The sequence below is a fragment of the Emydura macquarii genome, unplaced genomic scaffold (genome assembly GCF_026122565.2).
Source record: "Emydura macquarii macquarii isolate MOO-44397 ecotype Brisbane River unplaced genomic scaffold, CSIRO-AGI_Emac_v2 contig_383, whole genome shotgun sequence".
Lineage (NCBI taxonomy): Eukaryota > Metazoa > Chordata > Testudines > Chelidae > Emydura > Emydura macquarii.
The window spans coordinates 12457311-12480224 of record NW_027130520.1 but is presented as its reverse complement, the minus strand read 5'-3'; the positions used below and the strand labels follow the sequence as shown (position 1 = coordinate 12480224).

The 22914-nt window shown below is 39.0% G+C and overlaps 1 protein-coding gene across 2 annotated transcripts in view; it reads left to right on the top strand.

Moving 5' to 3' along the window:
* Window positions 1–22914, top strand: part of NUDCD1 (NudC domain containing 1) — a 139204-nt gene that overhangs the window by 79661 nt on the left and 36629 nt on the right. The window contains exons 7-8 of one of the 2 annotated variants that reach the window (XM_067537395.1): window positions 9952–10096; window positions 19590–19715. In XM_067537395.1, coding sequence (XP_067393496.1) covers window positions 9952–10096; window positions 19590–19715 — 271 coding nt within the window. The remainder of the gene's footprint in view (window positions 1–9951; window positions 10097–19589; window positions 19716–22914) is intronic. The other variant, XM_067537396.1, reaches the window with a different exon arrangement.

Sequence of the window (22914 nt, the reverse complement as noted above, 5' to 3'; positions counted from 1 at the left end):
AATGGTTATTTCACCTGCAGCAAACCTGGCAAAAATATTCAAACATTTTTTCAACTTTCTTAATATTCGTATCTTCATAGACACTAAGGCCAAAAGGAACCATTATGGTGATCTATTCTGACCGTAAATGAGGAGTTGAATGAATGTATATCTTCAGGAATAATTTGGTTTTACATTTGATAGTTCTGCTGCTGCTGCTTTTCTAAAATAATTGGATCTTGGAGATTGACTTTACTACCTGGTTCTGTCCTGTTGACTGACTCTTCAAATATTTTGGATCTCAGTGTTCTTTCCATTTTTTTAACAAGAGTGTACTATGCATAGCACTTAATTTTGTTGAAATATAAAATACTACATTAAGTGTCTGACTGCAGTGTATGTCAAATAATTGTTGACACACATTTTAATTTTAACACTTTTTCAAGAAAAAAGAAAGCAAATCAATGGGGTACCAAATAACTAGCGTCATTAGTTTTAGGTTTTGTTCCAGGAGCAAAGGTGGGCAGCCAAGAACATCTGTAGTGTTCTTCTAAAAGCCACCATGACGTGATTGTGCTTCCAGTTCTGCTGCTGGTTTAAATCGAGTGCAACTCAAGTAATGTTTGCATTGAATCAGCATGAGATCAGAATCTGGTCCTCTGTATTCATCATCTAATAATCTGACACCGGGGCTTCATGTTTTCTTCAATAAGAGACCATTTATTGTTGGTTAACTAAGTTTTTGAATGTACTGAATACATTTGGCAGCTTGGGAAGCAAATACAGCTCTCAGCCAGTTATCTGAAAAAATAGTTTCTGATCTGAATGTGTTTTTGTGTGGAGGTGTGGATTCTGTTCTGAGTATGAAATTATTTCCCTTATTCAAAACATGGTCATTTTCATTTTCAAAACTGCACTTGGAAGGAAGAGTTCTTCATGTAGATGCAGCCATGTATTCCACTCTAGGTGTGTGTGCGCCCAGTGCACTGGAGCTGGAGAATTTTGCCTAGCAGCACCCATAGTGGGGCAGTGCTCAGGCATTGCACCAACCCCCCTCAGTTCCTTCTTACTGTCCATGGCTGGAGTCGGAGGTCTGTGTAGTTTCTAACCTCGCAACCTCTCTAGTTCTTAATTACTTTTCTAGTTGTATACAGTTAATTAGTACCCTTAGTGTTTAGTATTAGTTAGCTTTAGTTTAAGTATTTTCCTGGTGATGCCCTCACCAGTGTTTAAACATGTCCGTCGTATGTGGGAGCGATCTCCACATGAGTACTTGATGTGCTTAGGTGAAGCCCACAGCAAGGAAAGGTATTTGATTTGCAAATCATTCATAAGGTGAACTCAGGTGATGAGGGATCTTTGTCTAAAAGCAGAAGGTGCTTGAACAGGCTACGTGGTGTGTTCAGCTTTGATGCTTACATTAGATTGGAGGTCATCCTTGGGTTTTGAGGAAGCTGCCACTTTATGTCCTGGAGTTGGTACCTTTTCGAAGAGACTGATGAGTTGCTTCCCTCTGAGTATGCCAAGGAAAAGATCACATAAGACCAATCGTGGCCATTCCAGGTTGTGTGAGGACTTGTCTGTCTCCTCCAGAAGGAGTGCATACCAACACGGTCTGAATGTCGGTACATGGGATGGAACAAGAATAAATGCATAATTCTTCACCTTAGTACTGAAGAATCCCATGCACTGCTACAGACCGAGGACCTACTGGCTAGGCAGCAGTTCTACAGAAAAGGACCTCTGGGTTATAGTGGACAAGAAGCTAGATATGAGTCAACAGTGTTCACTTATTGCCAAGAAGGCTAATGACATATAGGGCTGCACTAGTAGGAGCATTGCCAGCAGATCAAGGGAAGTGATTATTCCCCTCTATTTGGCACTGGTGAGGCCACATTTGGAGTATTGTGTCCAATTTTGGGCCCCCCACTACAGAAAGGATGTGGACAAATTGGAGAGAGTCCAGCAGAGGTCAACAAAAATGATTAGGAGGCTGGAGCACATGACTTAGGAGGAAAGGCTGAGGAAGTAGGCTTGTTTAGTCTGCAAAAGAGAAGAATGATGGGGGGATTTGATAGCAACCTTTAACTACCTGAAAGGGAGGTCCAGGTAGAATGGAGCTAGGCTGTTCTCAATGGTAGTAGATGACAGAACAAGGAGGAACGGTCTCAAGTTGCAGTGGGGTTGGTCTAGGTTGGATATTAGGAAAATGTTTTTCACTAGGAGAGTGGTGAAGCACTGGAATGGGTTACCCAGGGAGGTGGTGGAATCTCCATCTTTAGAGGATTTTCAGACCTGGCTTGGCTAAGCCCTGGCTGGGATGATTTAGTTGGGGTTGGTCCTGCTTTGAGCATGGGGTTGGACTAGATGACCTCCTGAGTTCCCTTCCAACCCTAATCTACTATGATTCAATGTTTGAGTTTCAGCTGGCTACCCCCACGTGTCAGGAAGCGTTCCCTATCACCCCCATTTCAGGAATGGCCACAGTTGGAGGCTGGACATAGGACAGGGAGGGCCAAAGTTCTGAGGCATCACTGAGCATTCTCTTTCAGGTGGTTGACTGCCTGGTTCTTGCTCTCATGGTCTGGCTCTAGCTGATCACCATATGTGGAGTCCAGTTTGGCAGTGATCTTGGGGAAGTTATGCCTTCCTTTGCAGTGTGTGTATGTGGGTTACTTACCAGCATTATCTGAGTATATCTCCCTTAAGTAGTTCCCCACCTCAGGCACTGATGCACCTCAATCCCTCCTATTCTCTCCCTCTGGCACATAATACTGTAGTTTCCTATGGGTTGTAATACTTTGTTCTAATTTCAGTTATTGGATTTAGTATTGGTTGTGGTGATGGCCTGTGATATACAGGTGAGACTAGATGATCTGGAGTCCCTTCTGGCCTTGAGTTCTCTGAAGATTGCTTTAGACCAAAAACAATTGCCAAGACAAATAAAAAATGTCAAGCACTCTTTCCAAGTGTTCTTACCTACTTATTGAAAACTCAATATAAGGACTTTTAGATGTTCCTTTGCTGCATGTTTGTAAACTGTACTTCCTCCTAAATTGTTTTTTTTATTGCTATTTGCTGGGTCTTTTGACTGATTTCTGTTACCTGTGAAATTTTTATATAGGAAATATGGAGGTGGTTTTAACATTGGAGTTAAATTCTAACTTGTCTTACACAGCTGCACTGTGGAAGAAGAGTGCACTGGGAGTCTTTCCTTCCCCTAGCCATCTGGACACATGGCCAGGAACCATGCAAAATAGTTCTGTAGCACTCTTTCAGGGGGGATTGGCCTGACTCATGCATCCAACTGTACTTGTCAGCTCTGAAGAAGCATGGCCAGGTGACTTAGGGTATGTCATACTTCTACTTTCATACGTGTTGTCAGGTGCCCAGGAACAGGCCCGGGACAATAGTGCAAGGTGTTCCTTTTTGGATCATCTCTTCAGTATTACTGAATGTACTGCCCTCAACCCCTCCACAAGCACGATGCTTTTGGGGAAATTTCTGCCGAGCTGCTAGAGCTCTGCCTCTCACTGCATGTTTTTTGGCTAAGAACAGTTAGAGGTCAGCCATGAAGCACAATATTGATCTTTCACACTGTTACTAGAACAGTTAAGAATGAGCTACAGCATGTACATAAATAACCATACAGCAAGTAAAATATAGGTAATTATTCCATATTAATTATTCTTCTGTTGCATCTTTCATCCAGGATTGTCTGTGTTGTATAAGCATACTTTAGATTGTCTGCCTGGTATTTAAACTGTTTGATTCTCCTTGGGATCCTAAACAGTAGAGGCTAACTAATATGTATCTGGGTCTTTTTCTTTTTTCTTTTTCTTGTTTGTGAAGATGCCCTGATAAAACACTAAACCTGACATCTGAAACCTCCTAACACTTCCAGAACTTTGGGAAAGTTCAGCTATAGATTTTAACTTCATGACTTTTGGGCCCTTTTTCCCCAAGAAATGCAACTTTATTTGAATATCTTAAGAGGTTGTTTGGTCATGTTCGGATTCAAAATTTTATTAATGAGACTGGTGGTGTAAAACACTATCTTACTGTGAACTCGAATTGTTCAGTTTATATCATTGGAAAACTTTTTTAAAACTGGTATTCTCAGAATATCTGTGAATTCTAGCAAGCCAATCTTTTTTTCATGAGCCAAATACAACTGTTTATTATATCGTAACTCAGGTTAACCATATAAAAGGGTAGCATTTATTGCCACTTTTACTGTGTGTGAGCTATTGTGGTTATGTGTTAATGCAGGCAGTAGCTCAGGGTGGCAGCTGGACCCTAATGCAAATTGCATGGTAGTTTAATAGGAATGAACCTAAACCAATGTTTTTAATTATGCTTGTCATAGTATCAAATTTCTATCTTAATAGAGAGGCAGAGTTAACAGTAGTGAATTACAGACTGAAAAATAAACAATTAGGTATCAACAGCATCCCATTTTGAGATAAATAATGTATGGCTATTGGTTTGCACCTCCATTGTGAAGTTTGGATCTTGAGAAATTGCCTATTTAGAAAAACAAAACAGGACACCCTTCCCTACATAACGTTTGCTCAACATCCTGAAATTCTCTGAAGTGTTATTCTAGGCTTACCGGATCATACTGAGAAGTTAAACAATTGGTGCTATAAATTAGATGTTGATAAAAGGGCATAGATTACCATGGGTGCGGAGCAGAAAGATGGAGCTGTAGTAGGAAAGCAACCAATAGGACAGTGTAAAATAGATAAACAGGCCCAGCCTCCTCATTGCATTTTACGCTCTCCTGCTCATTGCTTTTCCTTCTGCAACCCCGCCTTCTCACCCTGCAATGTGGTAAGCGGGTGTAGTTTACAATGTGAATTTATATCACAAATTATATTCTCTGAATCTGTGCCAATTTCGTTCTCTGAATCCATGAAAGATTTTTATAAAGGGCACATTCTTGCCATCAGTAACACTGCAATCTGAAGTCTTCCTAAAGTACAGACGTTAGTGTTAATTCAGAATCCATATTAAAAATTGTGATTGAATGGAAAAGGAGTATTTCTTAAGTTTTGAAAATTATCTTTAGCCATTATGCTTTTTTAAATGAGTTTTTGAAATTCTGTACAGCAGAAGATGGAGTCCTGAGCTTGTTTTATGGTTGGTAGGAGTGCGGTATACTGCTTGGTTCCAACACCTAGAGAGCTCCTGCTCAGGGGAAATACAAGAAATTCTATTGCACAGTAGAAGGTCCTCCACATGACATACTTATCTGCAGAAATGGTCCAGGTTTCATATTTGGTGCATGTCCCAACAAATCTCCCCAACATCTGTGACTCTTCCACACATTCTAGACTATGCTCTGACCCTTAAAAAGTCAGGTTTATCCCTAAGCTCTCTTTGGGTCCATCTAGCAGCTATAACAACTTTTCACCAATATGTAGAGGGGGACTGGGTGCTGTCACACCCAACCACTAAAAGATTCCTCAAGGGTATAATAAACCTCTTCCCTCAACCTTGACTTCCTACGCCCATGTAGGACCTAAACATGGTACTAAAAGGACTGACTAGGCCTCCCTTTGAACTCATGGCCACCTGTTTGCTGATGTGTCTAGTGATGAAAATGGCCTTTCTGACAGCGATGATGAATGAGAAGTTATTGAAGCAAGGGCATGAATCCTTTTTCTTGCCCCATAGCACATAATCCCTTTACTCTTTGGTAAATAGATACATCAATAAAAATTGCCTAATGCTGGAAAAAACAAAATTAGTATGAAAAAACATTAGTTATTGACTGTAAACAACATAAAGCACGTAGAGTTAAAATCACTATTGTATGTTAATAGAAATGTACATTTAAAAGTTAAAATCTGTCAATATTGCTTTTTGCAGGAGGGTAATCGCTAAGAACACTGGATTCCATAGAGCATCCAGTGATTTTTGTAGTGATACTTTGTGTGTTATTAATATGGTGTATTAAAGTGGTTCAGTTGTGGATTCTTGGCCAACTACTCTTAAAAGAGCAGTGTATTAACCAAATCATCTTGAGTGGGCCTATTTCCAGGATATCTTGCTTGTGATTCCTGTATCTAATGGGTTGGAGTTGACTAAGATATAACTTTACAAAATGACTCTTCAAGCTATCTTAACTTCCATTTTAGAATTAGTTGTATGTTTCATAGGGGATGCTGAGCTCACATTTTATTTTGTCTTAGCTGTACCTTGAATACTGTTTTTTTTTCTTTTTCTTTTCTTTTTCTTTTTCCTTTCTTTTTTTTTTTTTATTTTTTTATTTTAGTGATCCTGAATAAAATATATAGTAGCAATGATGTGCAGTCAGCCAGTATGTGCTCTGCTTTTTACTTTCCATTCACCAGCCATTGTCTTAGGGCAGAGTAGGCATTCTTCCAACTCAAAAACCCCTGCACAGCTTTTATTAAATATACTAACTCATATACCAGGGGTGGCCTAACCGCCGTTCGTGAGCCACATGTGGCTCTTTTACAGTTAAAGGGTGGCTCGCAGAACACCCCACATCCCGCACTCTCCGCCTACCAGACTGGGTGGGGAGTTCTGGGTTTCTGCCTTGCATTGGGTTGGTGGGGCTAGAGGCTTCTGCCCAGTGGGGAGAGGGATATCAGGGCTTCAACCCCATGGGGCACACCTACCATAGCTCAGGGCTTCAGCCCTGCAGGGAGAGGGGGTCTCAGGGCTTCAGCAGGAGTGGGACTGAAGCCCTGGCAGGTGTGCTCTGTGGGACAGAAGTCGCCAGCCCCACTACAAGGCTGAATCCCCAAGACCTGGCAAGCACACCCTGGCTCTCGAACTTCTGAAGATTGTTGTATGAGGCTCAGAGGGTCAGTAAATTTGGCCATCCCTGCCATATACTATTTCAAGCCCAAAGATGCTGCTTTAGACCCCTATTCAACCAAGGTACTTAAGCACATCAGTTTCACTGATATCAGTAGGGCTATTCACATGCTTACAGTTAAGCATGTATGTAAGTAAGTGATTGCAGGATTGAGGCCTTAAAAATGAGAGGGACTTTCAGAACTGACTGTTAGTTCCATTTGAATGTTTATGTGAATGTTTATTTAGAAATAATTAGACATGTACCTAAGAAAGGTTTGTATTAGTAGTTCTCATAAGAAAACCAGGGAATGGCATTTTCTGCAACACTATGTCAATCCCATTCTAGTAGTTTTTCTGATATTTCTTTCAGTAGAGGCATTTTTGTTTGTTTGTTAATGATGCCTCTCATCCCAGATACTTTTATACTTAATATTGATTAACATCCCCTTGCCTGAAGATGCAAATCCTATGCAAATGATAGTTTTGGGGAGGAAAGAATAGTTAAAGGGCTAGGCTTTAAACACTGAACTCACTTATACTAAACTGTGACATTTCAGTAATTAATTTGGTATTAAATGCTATGGTGAAAAATTACTCAGTGGCACTGACCTAATTATCATGTAGGTTGTATTGTATGAATCTGTTTCTCAGGCTTTTAGTGAAATGGAAAAGGTATAATTCATTAATAATAAATTATACATTTTTATATATTAAATTGCACTTACTGTTCATTATACTAGTCTGATGAACAGTTCTAAATAATAACTTCTTAAAACAGATAAAAGTTACATTCCAAGTTAATTTATAATAGTTTCTTTAAAGGCTATCCAATTTCCATCTTGACCAGCTTGATTATTAAATGAAGTGAATTAACTAGGATGTTCATTAAACTACACTATATAGTTTTGCCTTATGATGTAATAATCAGTCATTTATAAAATCATTTTCTACTGTTGGATACTAGATGCAGATCAGACGTTATCTCACAAATTTATATAAAAAGAGCCTGATTCACAGTTATATCATTCCAGTTTAGTAACTAACTATAGTCACACAATGATGAATTAGACCCAATAGCTCCAATTTATTTATCTGATAATTGTTTTTGAAAAAAGCTGTTGTTCACAGGTTTTAGAACTCCTATTAGTACAGACTAATACACATCCTAATTATGCAAAATATACCTTTTGTATTTCATGTATTACCATAACTTATCTTTAAACAGTTAACATCCTTTCTGAATACTAATTTTATGCACAGGACAGTAGACAGTTGTTTTGTAGTTTTATAAGGTCTGTAAGAAACATAAGGAATAGATGTATTAACCCCAAATGGCACATTGTTAGTGTACTTTTAATTAGTCATCCCAGTGAACAACTCTAAATAAGTATTTCATTAGAGATATTTTATTTTAAACCTTTGTTTTAAATTAGATGGTGCCTCTACACTTCATGTTCTACTCTGTGCATGCGTGCATGTATAGTTTTAATACCTACTTTAAATGAAACTAAATTTAAAATGAAAACTCAGGAACAATGAGGATTCCCATGTAGATAAATACGTGATAGAGTAAGGATATCACTACTTTGGAGTAGTTAGTCTCAAAGTTGATTTAAGATGTTGATGTAACATACTTAGACTTCTATAAGGCATTTGACTTGGTAGTACATGACAATTTGATTAGAAAGATAGAAAGAAATAAAATTAACATGGCACACATTAAGTGCATTAAACTGGCTAACTGATAAGTCTCAGTGTAATTGTAAAATGGGGAATCATCATGGAGCGGGTGTGTTTCTAGTGAGGTCCCACAGGGATTAGTTCTTGGTCCTATACTATTTTTATCATTGACCTGGAAGAAAACATAAAATTATCACTGATAATTTGCAGATGACACACAAATTGGGGGGGTGGCAAATAATAAAGAAGACAGGTCGCAGACACAGAGGTTGCTTTGGGAGCTCATGATCAACTGATTCTCCACCACAACCCCCAAATCTTCTGTGGAATCGCTGCTTCCTAGCATAGAGTCCCCCAGTCTGTAAGTATGGGCTACATACTTTGTTCCTAGATGTATACATTTATATTTAACCATATTAAAATGCATATTGTTTTGTGTTTAATATTATTTTGCCATTTTAATATGGCTAAATATAAATGATTGGGGGACTTTATGCTATGAAGCAGTGATTCTCTAAAAGATCTGGGAGTTGTGGTGGAGAATCAGCTGATCATGAGCTTCCAGTGCAACACTGGCCAAAAGGGCTAATGCAGTACAGTGATGCATGAAGAGAGGTATCTAAAGCAGCAGCAGAGAGGTTATTTTACTTCTGTGTTTGGCACTGGTGTGACTGCTTTAGAATACTTTGTCCAGTTCTAGTGTCCACAAGTCAAGAAGAATGTTGATAAATTGGAAGAGGGTGCAGAGAAGAGCTACAGGAAAGATGAAAGGATTAGAAAATTTGCCTTATAGTGGTAGACTCCCGGAACTCAATCTATTTAGCTCAACAAAGAGAAAAGTAAGGGGTGACTTGATTACAGTTTATAAGAACCTACATGGGGAATAAATATTTAATAATGAGCTCATCAATCTAGCAGAGAAAGGTATAACGTGATCCAATAATGGCAATCTGAAGCTAGACAAATTCAGACTGGAAATAAGGCATACATTTTTAACAGTGAGAGTAATTAATCATTGGAACAATTTACCAAGGATCTTGGTGGATTTTCCTTCATTGACAATTTTTAAATCAAACTTGAATCTTTTTCTAAAAGGTATGGTCTAGGAATTACTTTGGAGAAGTTATTCAGGAGATCAAACTAGATGATCACAAAGGTCTCTTTTGGCCTTGGAATTTATGAAAAAAACCTCTAGATGTCACCTGTATCTGTTTTTGTTTTGACTTCCTGATGGATATCACTACAGTGCTTTGGAGAAACTACCAAAGAAAAAAAAAATTTTTATTGAAAATTAGGTTAATGGCAATCATCAGGGTTTAATTTTTGGATTATTAATCCTTTTTTCTGCCTTCTGAAATCCGCATTTAGAGCTGGTGATTGTCATCTTGAGAATGTAGTGATGTTATCTTTAATGTTAGTATATTCTTATCTTCCAACCCCATATTTGTGTTTTAGTTTGGAGATTACTCTAATTAAGAAAGATGAAGGACCAATGTGGCCAGAGCTGATAGTGGGTGACGCACGGGGAGAATTCATCATGGACTCTTCCCAGTGTTCTGCGATAGCTGAACGTCTGATGCAACTTACCTCTGAAGAAATGGTAAGAAATTAAAAATAAAAATACTTCAAAATCCTCATAGAGAGGTTCAAGTTGTACTTTCTTGGGGAACTGGGTTCTCCCTTCTTTGACATTATGTAGTCAGTCAGGTTATTTAGGATTCTAGCTACTAATGTTACTCTTCTGCTCAGTTACAGTTATTAAACCATAGTGGCACTAAGCAGCTTTTTAATCATTTTTCAGAATAATCTACATATTCAGTGTGAAGTTTGAATTGTAATGTAATCCACACACAGACTGAATTCACTTGAGTTAGTAATATTTGCTCAACAAAGCATACAAGACTGATTGAGTGTGGTGTGTTTTTGTGGGGGTTTTTTCCTACCAGTTGAGTTGATTAAAGTAATTAAAGTTTTGGAGTACGTTTTCCGCCTGAGAGAGATGCTGGTAAAACAAAATTATGAACTACAAAAAATAAATAAAAACCTAGGAATTTCATCTTCATCTGTTTAGCCAAAACACAGAAATGTACTGTACAGAAAGCCCAGTCTTCATACTTGATGTGTAAGCAAGGGTATTAATTTCTTCATATGGGCACCGAAACAAGCATATAGCTTCTCATGTACTTGTTTTGGGGGCCTAAATGCCTTTTAAATTGGGTGCTGTAATGTTAGTGCCCAGATTTTAAATGTGGGCTCCTTATTGTAACGGACATTTTTATCTAGCTCTCAGCTGATGGCAGGAACTTTTGGGTGTCTTTTAATATCTCCATCTGCGGGGAGTGGGTGCAGTCCTGACATGGTAGGTAGTCTGTAGCGTTCTTGTCAAACACTTATTTCGGACCCCGAGCAACTCTCAGATTCTCAAAGTAGATGCCTTTATACTTAAATTCTCTGGGCCTGTCTGAGAACCACGCTGCTCTGTCCAGGTAATATGGGGCTAGTGTGTCAGCTGTGAACGGTCAGAGGTCATGGTGTTTTACCTGAACTTGTCTTGGGGAAGGATATTATTCTGCCATGAAATACAGTCATCCCTACGAGGTCCGTGAGCTTCCAAGGGTGGGGCTGTGTGGTTCTTCCTGCTTCTAGAATCAAAGATGTTGAGGAGAACTTCTGTTCTTTAAGGAAGTGATGATGAGGCAAGGATATGGGCATGATTTTTACATTTCCAGTGTGCTTCTGCATTGGAGATCTATCCATGTCTGAGTGGGTGAAAGCAGTGCCTGCTTGAATGAGTCTGACTATAGTTGCCATGGAGATGAGGTTGTTATCTTACAACATTATATCGCACAGTCTGACTATTCACATTGATGACTATTGAATACAATTTCTGTCCTGGATGAACATTTTCTCAAAAGGCACTTTTGCTTCACTTTCATTGAGAACTAATGAAGCCTTTTTGAAAGAGGGAGGTTCTCAGTAACAGAACACTACTCTTCAGCCCTTGTGGAAGATAAAACTTTCAGTTTTGAAAAGTAATGGCACATAGTTCAATAATAATAATAATTTTAAGAACATTGTAGCCCAGGTATGAAATTTCAGTGATTTTTAACTATATGGGAAATTTGAAAGGTCTTCATTATTCTATTATGAAGATTGTTCTGGCCAAAAATGTATCTGGCAAAGAGTGGTAAATTTCCTAAAGGACTCATTTTAAAATTAATTTAAACTCCTACATTAATTAACACGTTTACTTACAGAGTCTCAGAAAATTCATTCTGGACTGAAAGTACTGTAACTTTGGGGAGAGTAAGGTGCATTTTTCATATGTAACAAAGTAGCTGAATCCCTGCTTTAAGTGCAAATCTCAATGCTCTTTTAACTATGGACCGGCAAGTGGCATTTCCATAATTAATTATTCCTCTGTATTATAAAGTATAACATACAAAAACTACATTAAAAGAACAAGCCTACAAAATCAAGCACTCAAAAGGTAGCAAATGCTAGAACTAACTATGCCTATACAACCTAAGTTTGACCCCCTTATGCATATGCATTATGATACAGGCTATAATTACATGATAATTTACTATTTTTTCCACAGGAACCCCACCTCATTTAGTACGGAGGATAGACTATTCAGTTACACAACCGCTATTCAATATTGCTGAACAGTGTGATCCTATGCTTTATTTAGTGCACACTATTCAAACCCTATCTGAAGACAGAATCATTGCTTTTCTTATGGTTTATCTGTGGTGCTCATCACTATAGTCTGAATGCTTCACAAACATTAATGAATTTATTTTCACCACTTCCCTGTGAGGCGAGGTGGGTGGTATTACCTCCAGTTGACAGATGGGAACTGAGGCACCAAGATTTAAGGTCAAAAGTTTCTATTGGTTTTGGGTGTCCAAATTGAAATGCTTAGGACCTGATTTTTCAAAGAATTTAGCATTGTATAGCACTTGGTTCAAAGCACAGTTCCTGTTGACTTCAGATGCAACAGTAGGAGGTTAGAGGCTTAGGTATGCTCAATGAAGATGGAACCTTTGGAGTTTTTAGCTATTAATCTAGCAAGTCTCTACTGAGCATGTGCAAACTATTTTTTTCAAAGGTTTTTTAACTTGGTCATATTTTTCATAGAGAGGGCAAAAGGCTCGTCCCTGACAGAAAGGCCACCCACCAAATTTTGAGTCCCTGCTATAAAGCATGGGGAAGCTGGAGAATTTTGTAACGGGCAAAACAACATATTTTCCCCCTAGCCTCATTCGTGGAAACAGCTGAACCCCTTTTACTGAATTTTTCCAAAAAAAATAATTGAGGCAGATAGCAGCATGGATAATTTGAACCTAAATGGTTAAAGTTTGACAACGCTATAAACCACTAAAAACAGGTTATTTCAGTGGGAAATGTTAAGCAATGTTAATAGGCAGTGCAACCATCCCCGCCTATAATAATCTGCAGTATATATTGCAATACTGTTCAGATGGGTTGAGAATAACATAGGTTTTTAAATATGTTTTGGTCATTTAAATATAACAGGTATAGAAACTCAGGGCCAGATTCATCCTTGGCGTAATTCAACCTTATGGATGTTGCATCAAGGATTAGTTTGGCCCCTGAATACATCAAAATAGCAAGTGAAATTTCAGCCAGTATGATTTAAATTCTTGTTTTTAATAAATTAGAATATATTCTACATTTTCTTCCCTGTGGAAATTGTACATAGTTTAATATAGATTGAGTGTAAATGATATTTTAAAGGAAAACTCAAAAGATAAGCTTGTCTCATATTTATATGAACCTTTCTCTCTTTTATCATCCGGAGAGTCCTGTTTAAAAAACAAACAGAAAAAACTTGTCATTTTAACGGCCCCTCAGGCTTAATTAGAAAGTGGTATCTGATATAAAATCTGGGAAGCGTGACTCCCTGTGGATGCTGATGTATTAACGTTTTGGATTACTCTTTTTTTATTTTTTCACTCCAGATGGGGTTAAAGAGGAAAGTATTGGTCTTTTGGTCATTAAGTTACAATTAACTACTTATGATTTAATTTTGAGCTACGCTTTTTTTAAAACTATCTTTGTGATTATTTGGGGGTGGAGGGTTGTCCAGCATTAAAGATCTAGCTTTGAACTTGCTAAGAAATCCCCTCCATATTTAGCAAATCACATAAGCACATTCTAAAATATTTTGTTGAACTTGGACTTTTATAACTATAAATGCATTATATAAGGCTTGATCCTGCTTAGTGCCCTCAACTCGTATTGATGTCAGTACTGATAACCTAGTAGGTGAAGTAAAGTAACCAGAGGACATTTTATTAAAATCATTATTAAATTTTGCAAGTCAAATTCTGTGGTTTATAGATGATATGATTCAATATTTGGGTGTATTTGCAGGTAATCTTAAATTATATATGTGGTATTTTATTAGAGAGTCAGGATTCTTAACATTTTATGTTTACAAACAATGGATATGGCCAGTGAGAGAAACAAAAATGCTATTTAATTTTAAGATAAAAAGACACACACTAGCTTTGTTTCACTACAAATTGAAGTTTAATATTTTATTTTAAAACTAGCTTGTGTTCAAATGCTGCTGAACTACAAAGTAACAAATTATCAAAAATGCCATTACAATTCAGATTTTTAAAATAACATTTTAAAATAATAAACATTATAGAAAAGCCAATAAAATATATTTTTCTAACATGCACAATATTTTGATTCTAATCCTTCAGTCTGAAATGAAGTCTTACTGTCATTCATTTGCTTCTGTTTGCTAGAGAATAAATTTTATGTTAGAATAAATTGAAGTGCTTCAGGAGAGAGTGATTTCCAATACAAATTTTAGAAGGCAGGGGTTTTTTTTATGAACTTTGTAAAATGGAACCTACAGCAATATTGTGCCTGGCAGACTTGCATGTTCTTAATCTGGTCTCTTAAAGAATTGTTTTAAGATTAATGGAATGTAGACTCGATTCCTTCTCCCTTTCCCCCTCCATTCCCCCCAGTAATCACAGGGTACCCAGAACATTTGGGGAATGCCTGAGTGCAGTCTTCTAGGTCAGCTGACTTATCTGATTCTAAGGGAGGTCTGAGATGATAGCCCACAAGGCTTTTTTCCCCTGAAATCTGCTAGTATTTGAAACAGTCATGTCCTCCAGCAAAGCTGGAGTATGACCATCTTTTGGATGCTAGAGGTTTTCAGAAGTGGGAAGTTGAGATAAATTGATGTTAACTGCACTTCACTCTAATACTTTGCCTCTTGATTTTTCCATCAGCATTCATGAGAGAGTCATGGTTGTTGTTCTTGAATCCTGCTCCTTAGCCTACAGTATAACTCATGTACCCTGTCTGTTCACTTGCAATTTTAAAAACATTTCTCATGTTTTCTCCTTATGGGGTTAACTATGGGTCTTTGAAAACTGGAAGTGTTCCTCTTAGTGTTATAAGAACATTTTTCCTGATTTTTGTTACCCTTCCTTGCAGATTGACCATCTTAAAGAAGTAACTGGCCAGCTGAGGTAGTGAATTGGATGATAAACTAAGCACATGTAGCTCAAATATCATCCCCTCATCAAACCTGTCATGCACTGGCACCTTGCCCTTCATTCCCAGAGGCCTTTCTGTGAGGCCTCACTTCCCAGTTGTCAAGACAGCCTTTCCTGCATATAGAGGCACTAATCCTGAGGGTGGTGGAAGAGCGGAGAAAATGAGTGTCTTCTTTCAGCCAAGTAACCTCCTTTTCTCTTGCTATCCCTTGGACACCTAAGAACGCAAGGATGGCCATACTGGGTCAGACCAATGGTCCATCTAGCCCCATATCCTGTCTTCTGATAGTGGCCAGTGCTAGGTGCTTCAGTCAGCCTGGATTCATCAAGGGCAAGTCATGCCTGACCAACCTGATTGCTTTCTATGATGAGATGACTGGCTCTGTGGATGTAGAGAAAGCAGTGGATGTGATATGCTTTGACTTTAGCAAAGCTTTAGATAGGTCTGCTACAGTATTCTTGCCAGCAAGTTAAAAAAGTATGAGCTGGGTGAATGGACTATAAAATGGATAGAAAGCTGGCTGGATCGTCAGACTCAACAGATAGTGATCAATGGTTTGATATCTAGTTGGCAGCTGGTATCAAGAGGAATGCCCCAGGTGTCAGTCCTGGGGCCAGTTTTGTTCAACATCTTCATTAATAAACAGGATGATGGGGTGGATTACATCCTCAGCCACCCCTTAAATCCAATAACCCAGTGGTTAGACACTTACTGGGATATAGGAGATCCAGATTTAAGTCTATGCTCCACAGCATGATCTTGAACCCAGGTCTCTCCCTCCCAGTGCCCTAATTAGCAGGTTATTGGATATTCTCGGATGGGTCTCAATCTCTCCTATTGAAGCTATGCCAATTTCTAGAAAATACTTCAGTGTAGCTGAGCCACAAAGAAAGAGAGAGGATGACTCTATGGAGCATTCACCAGGGACGTGAGAGACCCAAGTTTGAATCCCTGCTCCAATGAGTTTTCAATTATTTATACAAAGAGGAGCATCTTCAACAGCATAGATTGAGAAACCCACCCCAGAATATCTAATAGCCCAGGGATTAGTGCACTGAGAGAGGGGAGTCTTGAATCACCCACTTCCTGGGTGAATGTCCTTAACTCCTAGATTATTGGGTTTAATGGTAGGTGGTAGCTCCTCCTCCTTCTCTGGTTATTTTGTGAGTAGTGCATAAGTCCCCTAATGAATCTAGCCCCGAAATTGTATTTGCCCCAAACTATTTGTTAGATTTGTGTCAAATTCACAAATAGTTTGGGTTGACTTGAAACTACAATTTTGGCAAATAATTTATTAATCTAGAATATTTTGCCTAGCTCTATAATCTATTCCTCTAGGCAGCGAAGGTCCATTCTCACTTACTTCACTGAACAGTTGACTGGCAGTGGAAGGGTGGTGCTGCTAAAACAATTTGGAGCCAGGATGGTCCAAATTCAGGAATGGAATAAAGTTCTCTTCCCACTACCACCAATTCCTGATTAGCTCCACTTTCCTGGGCCTCCTGGTTAGCCTTGACCAAAGACTGTGTTCATGGTCCCCCATTTTGAGGGGGTTTTAGCAGGATACAAGTGTTCAGGGAATAAAGAGATTCTCTCCCTCCCTGTAGCTGGAAGCTGGGTGGATATGATGCCTTCCCTCCCTCTATTTAATTATAACCATGCATTCATGCCTCATTCGAATGGCCAGAGTTAGGGTTTCATGTGTGTTACCCACTTCTTGCTTACTCTGCTCATCCTAATTGCCTGCAGGTATTTGAAGGATATAGACAAAAGGATGGGGGCGAGCTGCGGAGGGTGGCCCATAAGGAATGTAGTAGGCAAAATTATTAAAGCAATGCAAAAGTTACATTGAATATCAGGAAAGCCCGTCAACAATGAGGTCAATTAAACTATAAGAAGCTTCCCAAGAAAAGTGGAGGAAGCTGTTTCATTTGGGCCATTTAACACCGGATTAGGCAGATTACTGGAAAATCTGAAGTAAGGGACCATGCTGGGCTGACATGGAGATTAGCTAGATGACCTAAATAGGGCTTTTCTATTGCTAATATTTAATGTCCTTGAAACATTTCTATAAATTCTTGACTTCAGCATAAGCAGGAGGCAGGCTAATAGAAATAAATTCCATAGCAATAAAATGTCTGGTATTTTTAAAATAAGAACAGGATTAAAAATATTTAATCGGTGAAAGCAATTATTAAAAATTGTCATAAACTCTTAGTAGTTATGAAAATTGACATATATAATGGAGTCTATTTGCAATTAATTACAACTTTTTAAAAATGTTCTTCAGAAGAACATAAAAGAACTGTATATCACTGAACTGGGAAACAATATAAAAAAACTTGCAATGTTATTACACTACTGTTACTTATCAGAGACCCTCTTTAGTATTCCGCCAGTTAACTGTAGAATATTTTTCTATTTTATCGCTCAATCAGTAGCTTCCTATTCCTACACAGAAATACATTCATGGTCAAATGCCTTTAAAACTTCTAGTTAGCCTTTCATTTTCTCTATGAAATAAACAGAAACTTAAAAATATTATCTGCTATAAATAACTATCACAGGTTTTGAGCCAGTGATAGACCTGTGGTCACATTGTGTACCTCTGAACTGCCTATAGATTCATAGTCTTTAAGGTCAGAAGGGACCATCATGATCATCTTGTCTGACCTCTTGAGCATTGCAGGGCAAAGAATCTCACCCATCCTCTCATGAAATAGACCCATAACCTCTGGCTGAGCAATTTTTTTCTCTTTCTTCTCCCAATTTGAACAATCCTGTGGTTGGTGGCATCCATACTCAAGCATTTAAACAAAGACTCTCAAGAATGAGTGTCCTGGAGCAGACCCTTGAGAACGAGATGTAACTGTCTTCCAGGATAAAACATCTGCTACTCTAATTCTGCACTGCCCCTCGGCTGTGAGATCTTTGTCTCCTAAGCAAAGCAGGTACCAATTATGAAGAGAGAAAAGGGAGGAAGATGCTGTTCACTTGTAGTGCACTCTTCACCAACTCATCCTAAAAGGAAATACCTTTAACTAAGCACCCATTTATAAATCACCCAAAAACTTGAATGGAAAAGTTCTAACAGGCATATGTGAAATTGAAGAACTCTGAAACAGCTCAACCAATTGACTTCGGCTTTGGGCTGTTTTCTTCCTTAGTGAAGGCTGATAAACATGGCAAGATTGAAGTTTCTAGCAGAAGATGCTTCTTTGTTGTTCGGGTTCAAAAATTCCAATCTATGGGCAAAATGCAAGAAGGAGGAAAATAATACAAACTGCAAACAAATTCAAACTTGGTCAAACTTTAAAAAAAAATAAAAAAAACAAACAAACATACCCACACACAATCATACCTCATTATAATTGTGAAGGTGTCTATTATAAAGTGAATTTGAACTAAGTCTCTTCTTCTCCATGAAGAAGCTCAACTTCCCTCGGAAGAAACCTTTCTTCATAACAAACACCCCAAAATAAAATCAGTCAGACTGCACATTGTTTCCTCCATCCATATATTTGTAAAAATTGTCTGTACTGTGACTAGCTATGATTTCAGACTAATATCTTTGACCAGAGTTTCACTCTTCTAATTCCTAGAAATTAGAGATGGAAAATACTGTAGTTCATCACATATCCACTCCATACTGTGCTCTCAATTTTTGTTCTTTCTTTCCGGATTGAGAAATGCCAGCCAAAGGCCAAGTGTGTTTCTTTTTCCATTATCAGAAAGATAAGAGAGCTATAAATCTTATGTCAATTTTAAGTGATTACTAGAAGTGCTGAGAGGAGGAATGTATTTGGAAGGTAAACAGGAGTTGCTACACAATGAGTCACCCCATTGCTTTCTGGCATTTCTGCTGTGTTTAAAACTGAAGGTAAAAATACCTGTCTTACTGAAGTGACACTTTACTAGGCTGTCAACCAGTAAGTGTGGGGGAAGCATGGCAACTGGAATAAGGTGTAGACAACCCAAAGGGCCTAATGATTATTCATTACACCCACAAATGAACAAAACCAAAATAGAAACAGTTCTCCTTTTCTGAGTATTTCTTTTGTCAATATCCTAAGCAAATGACATTCCAGCATGGTTCCCAGACCTTTATTCCATAGGTGGTACCAGGTGCAGTAACTAAATTGAGTACCATGAAGTTTACTCTAATATTTTGGAAGAGACCTTTTAAATATATTTTTATTTGATCTACATGGGCATTAAAGATTGCATGGCAATTTCACTAAGGAGAAGGGAATTGTCCAGGTATCCTCAACAAAAAGTTCTCCTTCCAACACTGTCGTATGTTGTGTTGCATGCCAGTTATCCAATGCCCTTCGCCCCAGAAGTGGTTGTAATTCTGGTAGATAAGTATATTTGTGAAATGCTTTGAGATCGTTGAGCATGAATGGCACTACAGAACTGTAAATTGTTATATAAATTGCTATTGGTCTGTAATGCTTTATTATTATGAATATATAGTTTAGTATAACATTGTTTACCAGGTATTCCAGATTTTCAGTGCATTTAATTGTTTTCAGAATCCAACCCCCGACAAAGAAAACCCTCCTTGTAATGCACAGGAATTGGAGGAATGTGATATTTTCCTTGAAGACAGCACAAGTTTATGCCGGTTTGATGGTAACACCTTGAAAATCACTCATGTGGTAAGTGCCAGGAAATATGAAATCCAATTATACTTACCCAAGTATCTCACATTCAAGATTTTTCAGTATAGAAATATGATTTCTGTTTTGCATGGTGAACAGTCTAAAAAACCAAGCCCAGACACTCAGCTGCTATAAACTGGTGAAGCTTCATTGAAATCTTGTAAATATTTCCTATAATAAAAAGCTTCAGTAATAGTCAGTTGTATATTTGCACAAATATATATGCTTTAGCAGTACACTTTTGCAAAAATGAAAAATCTCTCCCCATCACAGGTTTTAATTGATGATCCTTATACAACCATGCTGTTTTGGAAATCTAAGTGTTTCTAGTATGTGTCCCCGTGGGTGCTCCTCCATAGGATGTATGCGTTGCTGTGCAATTTGTGAAGGGAAAAGAAGATGGGGTCTCTGTTTCTGCTGAGAACTGATTTTAGAAATGGCTGTAAAAAGCCTGAGATGGAAAATGTTTTTTAGCAGTTATTTAATCTTAGAATGTTCTGAAGTTATAAAATAGTTAAGAGACCTAGACGCCAGCAGGGATGGAATGCAGAGAAAGACCTTGTAACTTAGATAAGGAAAGCTGAAAATACTCAGCTAGAAATATTCCTAGATGACATTTTTTTAGTATGTATGACCATGGAAACTGTGACGTATAAAGACTTGTTTGTGTGAGCCTATAAAAACTGTAAGGTTTTTATGTTAAGAGTCGCCCCTTACATCTGAAGGGACCACCTTCTTTACGTAAAGAATAAACTCTGACTTTGCTATTCTGTTGTTTGTCTTATTCTGGACTATCCGCTGGGCAATGGACTTGTAAGTAAGGACCCCTGAGTTTGGGTTCTTCCACAAATTGCAACCGAAGACTGCAATGTAGCGTCTGTGGACTGTCTGTGCAGAGTAATGCCTCATGCTCTGAACGAGGCTGTATACAGCAGCATGAGCCTGCCACCACAGGCTTTCAAAAGCGAGACCTAAGGTCGCCAGAGTACTTAATTAACTAGATGTGTTCCTACAGAATCTGCATATCTTGAGGCCCAGACAAACATCTCCCAGAGGGCATGCCTAAATAAGCTTATTGATCTTTTCCTGAAACACGGATCCCAGCACATCCACCGGAGCATTAGGGAGGAGGTGCAGGGTCAGGCAAAGGTTGAGCAAGAGGCTCCCCTTCCCTCCTGGCTTAGTTATGCCAAGGCTGCACAGGCCTACCAAGTTTGGCTGCTGTTAGTGTAATATTGATTATCATATTTGTTGCTATCATGTGGTCTCTGGTCCTTTTAGTGGTCTATCAAAATCTCCCCGTACAGTGCCATCTTTGCAGAGATCTCTCCCAGGCCTCAGCTGGAAGACACTGCAGGGTACTGTAGCATAATGTTTTGTTCAGAGTTACGAACATTTCAGCATTATGAACCTCCGTTCCCGAGATGTTCATATCTTTGAGGTTCTACTGTACTTAGGTGACACTGGTGTCTGTCTAAGTTACAGCAGCTGCCTAGGGCTTCAATAGGCCACAGTGCTGTGGTCCTAGTCTGTATACCCCCTGTGCCAGGGCTTGTGAGGGATCTTCAAAAGGTAACTTTAAGACTGTCTTGTACAGTACCTGCCCTGTCAGAATTCACTCAAACGAGACTTCTGCCACTTGAGTTAACGAAGTAACTGACAGTAGTATTATGTTGTTATTCTCTATATGGACCAGCACTAGTGGCAGATGGAAGAAACATTTTGCCAGTGGATTTCACAGATACTTTCTGACAACAGACAAATGGTGAGACTCAGGAATTTTGGGGTCCATTCCCCTGTGCCTAGTGGGCACAAGATTCTGCCCGTTGTCGCCAAATTTGACCCCCTTCTGCCTTGTCCCCCTCCAGCCTGTCCCATTCCCATCTCTTCTCCACTCCAGACTTCTGATCCCAATCCCAATTCTGGCTCTTCATCTGATTTGTCCCTCTCCTTCCCCCTTCACTAGCCCTCAGTCCTAGTCTCCTCTGCTTCTTACCCTAATCTCCTTTCTCCCTAGGTCTTTGTCCCAGCAGCTTTGCCTAGTTAGTCCCAGTTGTCCCCTGTACTCAGCTTTTTGTGAGATTTATCTCCACCCCCCTAGTTCTTCATTCGATCTACGTGTTTCCCTCCTACCAGCCTATTAGTTCCCAATCCTCCCCCAACTTTTTCCTCATTGGCTTCTTTGGACCCCACCCCAGCCTCCTTGCCCACCCAGCTAATCCCAGTAACAGTTTCTCTTCCCACCACCAGTCTTGCCAGATTCCCAATCTACTCCTTTCCTTCACACTGGTTTGAGTTTTTCCCTTCTGCATTCAGATCGTATGGCTTTCTCCTCTATCCCACCTGGGTGCTAGTGGAGGGTGTGTGTGTCATTGAGAACACAGGAGAGACAGGCTCCCTGTTGTCAGGGCTGTTATTACAAGGAAAGTCCCTCTGAGCCCCCATAGCCCTGTGCTGGATTATGCTCAGCTGCTCTGAGGCTGGCTGTGTGTGCGGTCAGGTCAGCAGCAGGAGCTGTGAGAGTCTAGAATGTGCTCATTAAAGATGGAATCTTCAGAGATTTTAGCTTTTAGGTTCTAGAAAATTTCTACTGAACATGTGCAAATTGCAATGTTTCCAACACTTATAACTTGGCCAAATTTGCATGGATTTTCATAGGGATAGCAAATGGCACACCCCCGATACAAAAGGCCACCTCTGCCTAATTTAAGTCCCTGCTCCACAGCAGAGGGGCATTGAAGCTGTTCAAAGAAAAGATCACCAGAATCTTTTAACAGACAGAAAAATATGTTTTTGCCTAGCTTCATTCTCTGGAATACCACTTGGGCTGAAGTTTTCCACAAAATCTAATCCTCAGGTGGTCAGGTGGCATGTAAAATTTGAGCCAAAAGCGTTAAAGCTTGGCAAAATTATAAGCAACTGTCCACAGACTCTTGTAATGGGAAGTATTGTGCAACCTTAATAAAGGTGGCCCTACCAGCTCTGCCTATAATACCTTTCCATTTTTCTGCTTCAAAGTATACTTGAAGATCCCATTCAAATACCTGAAAGGGATGATCTAGCTAATACTTAGTTCTGCCACACTGCAGGGACTGGACAAGATGACTTATTGAGGTACCTTCCAGTCCTACACTTTTATGATTCCCAACATCCCAGGACCTGTACAGTTTCTTTTGTGAACTAATTTGAACCTTTT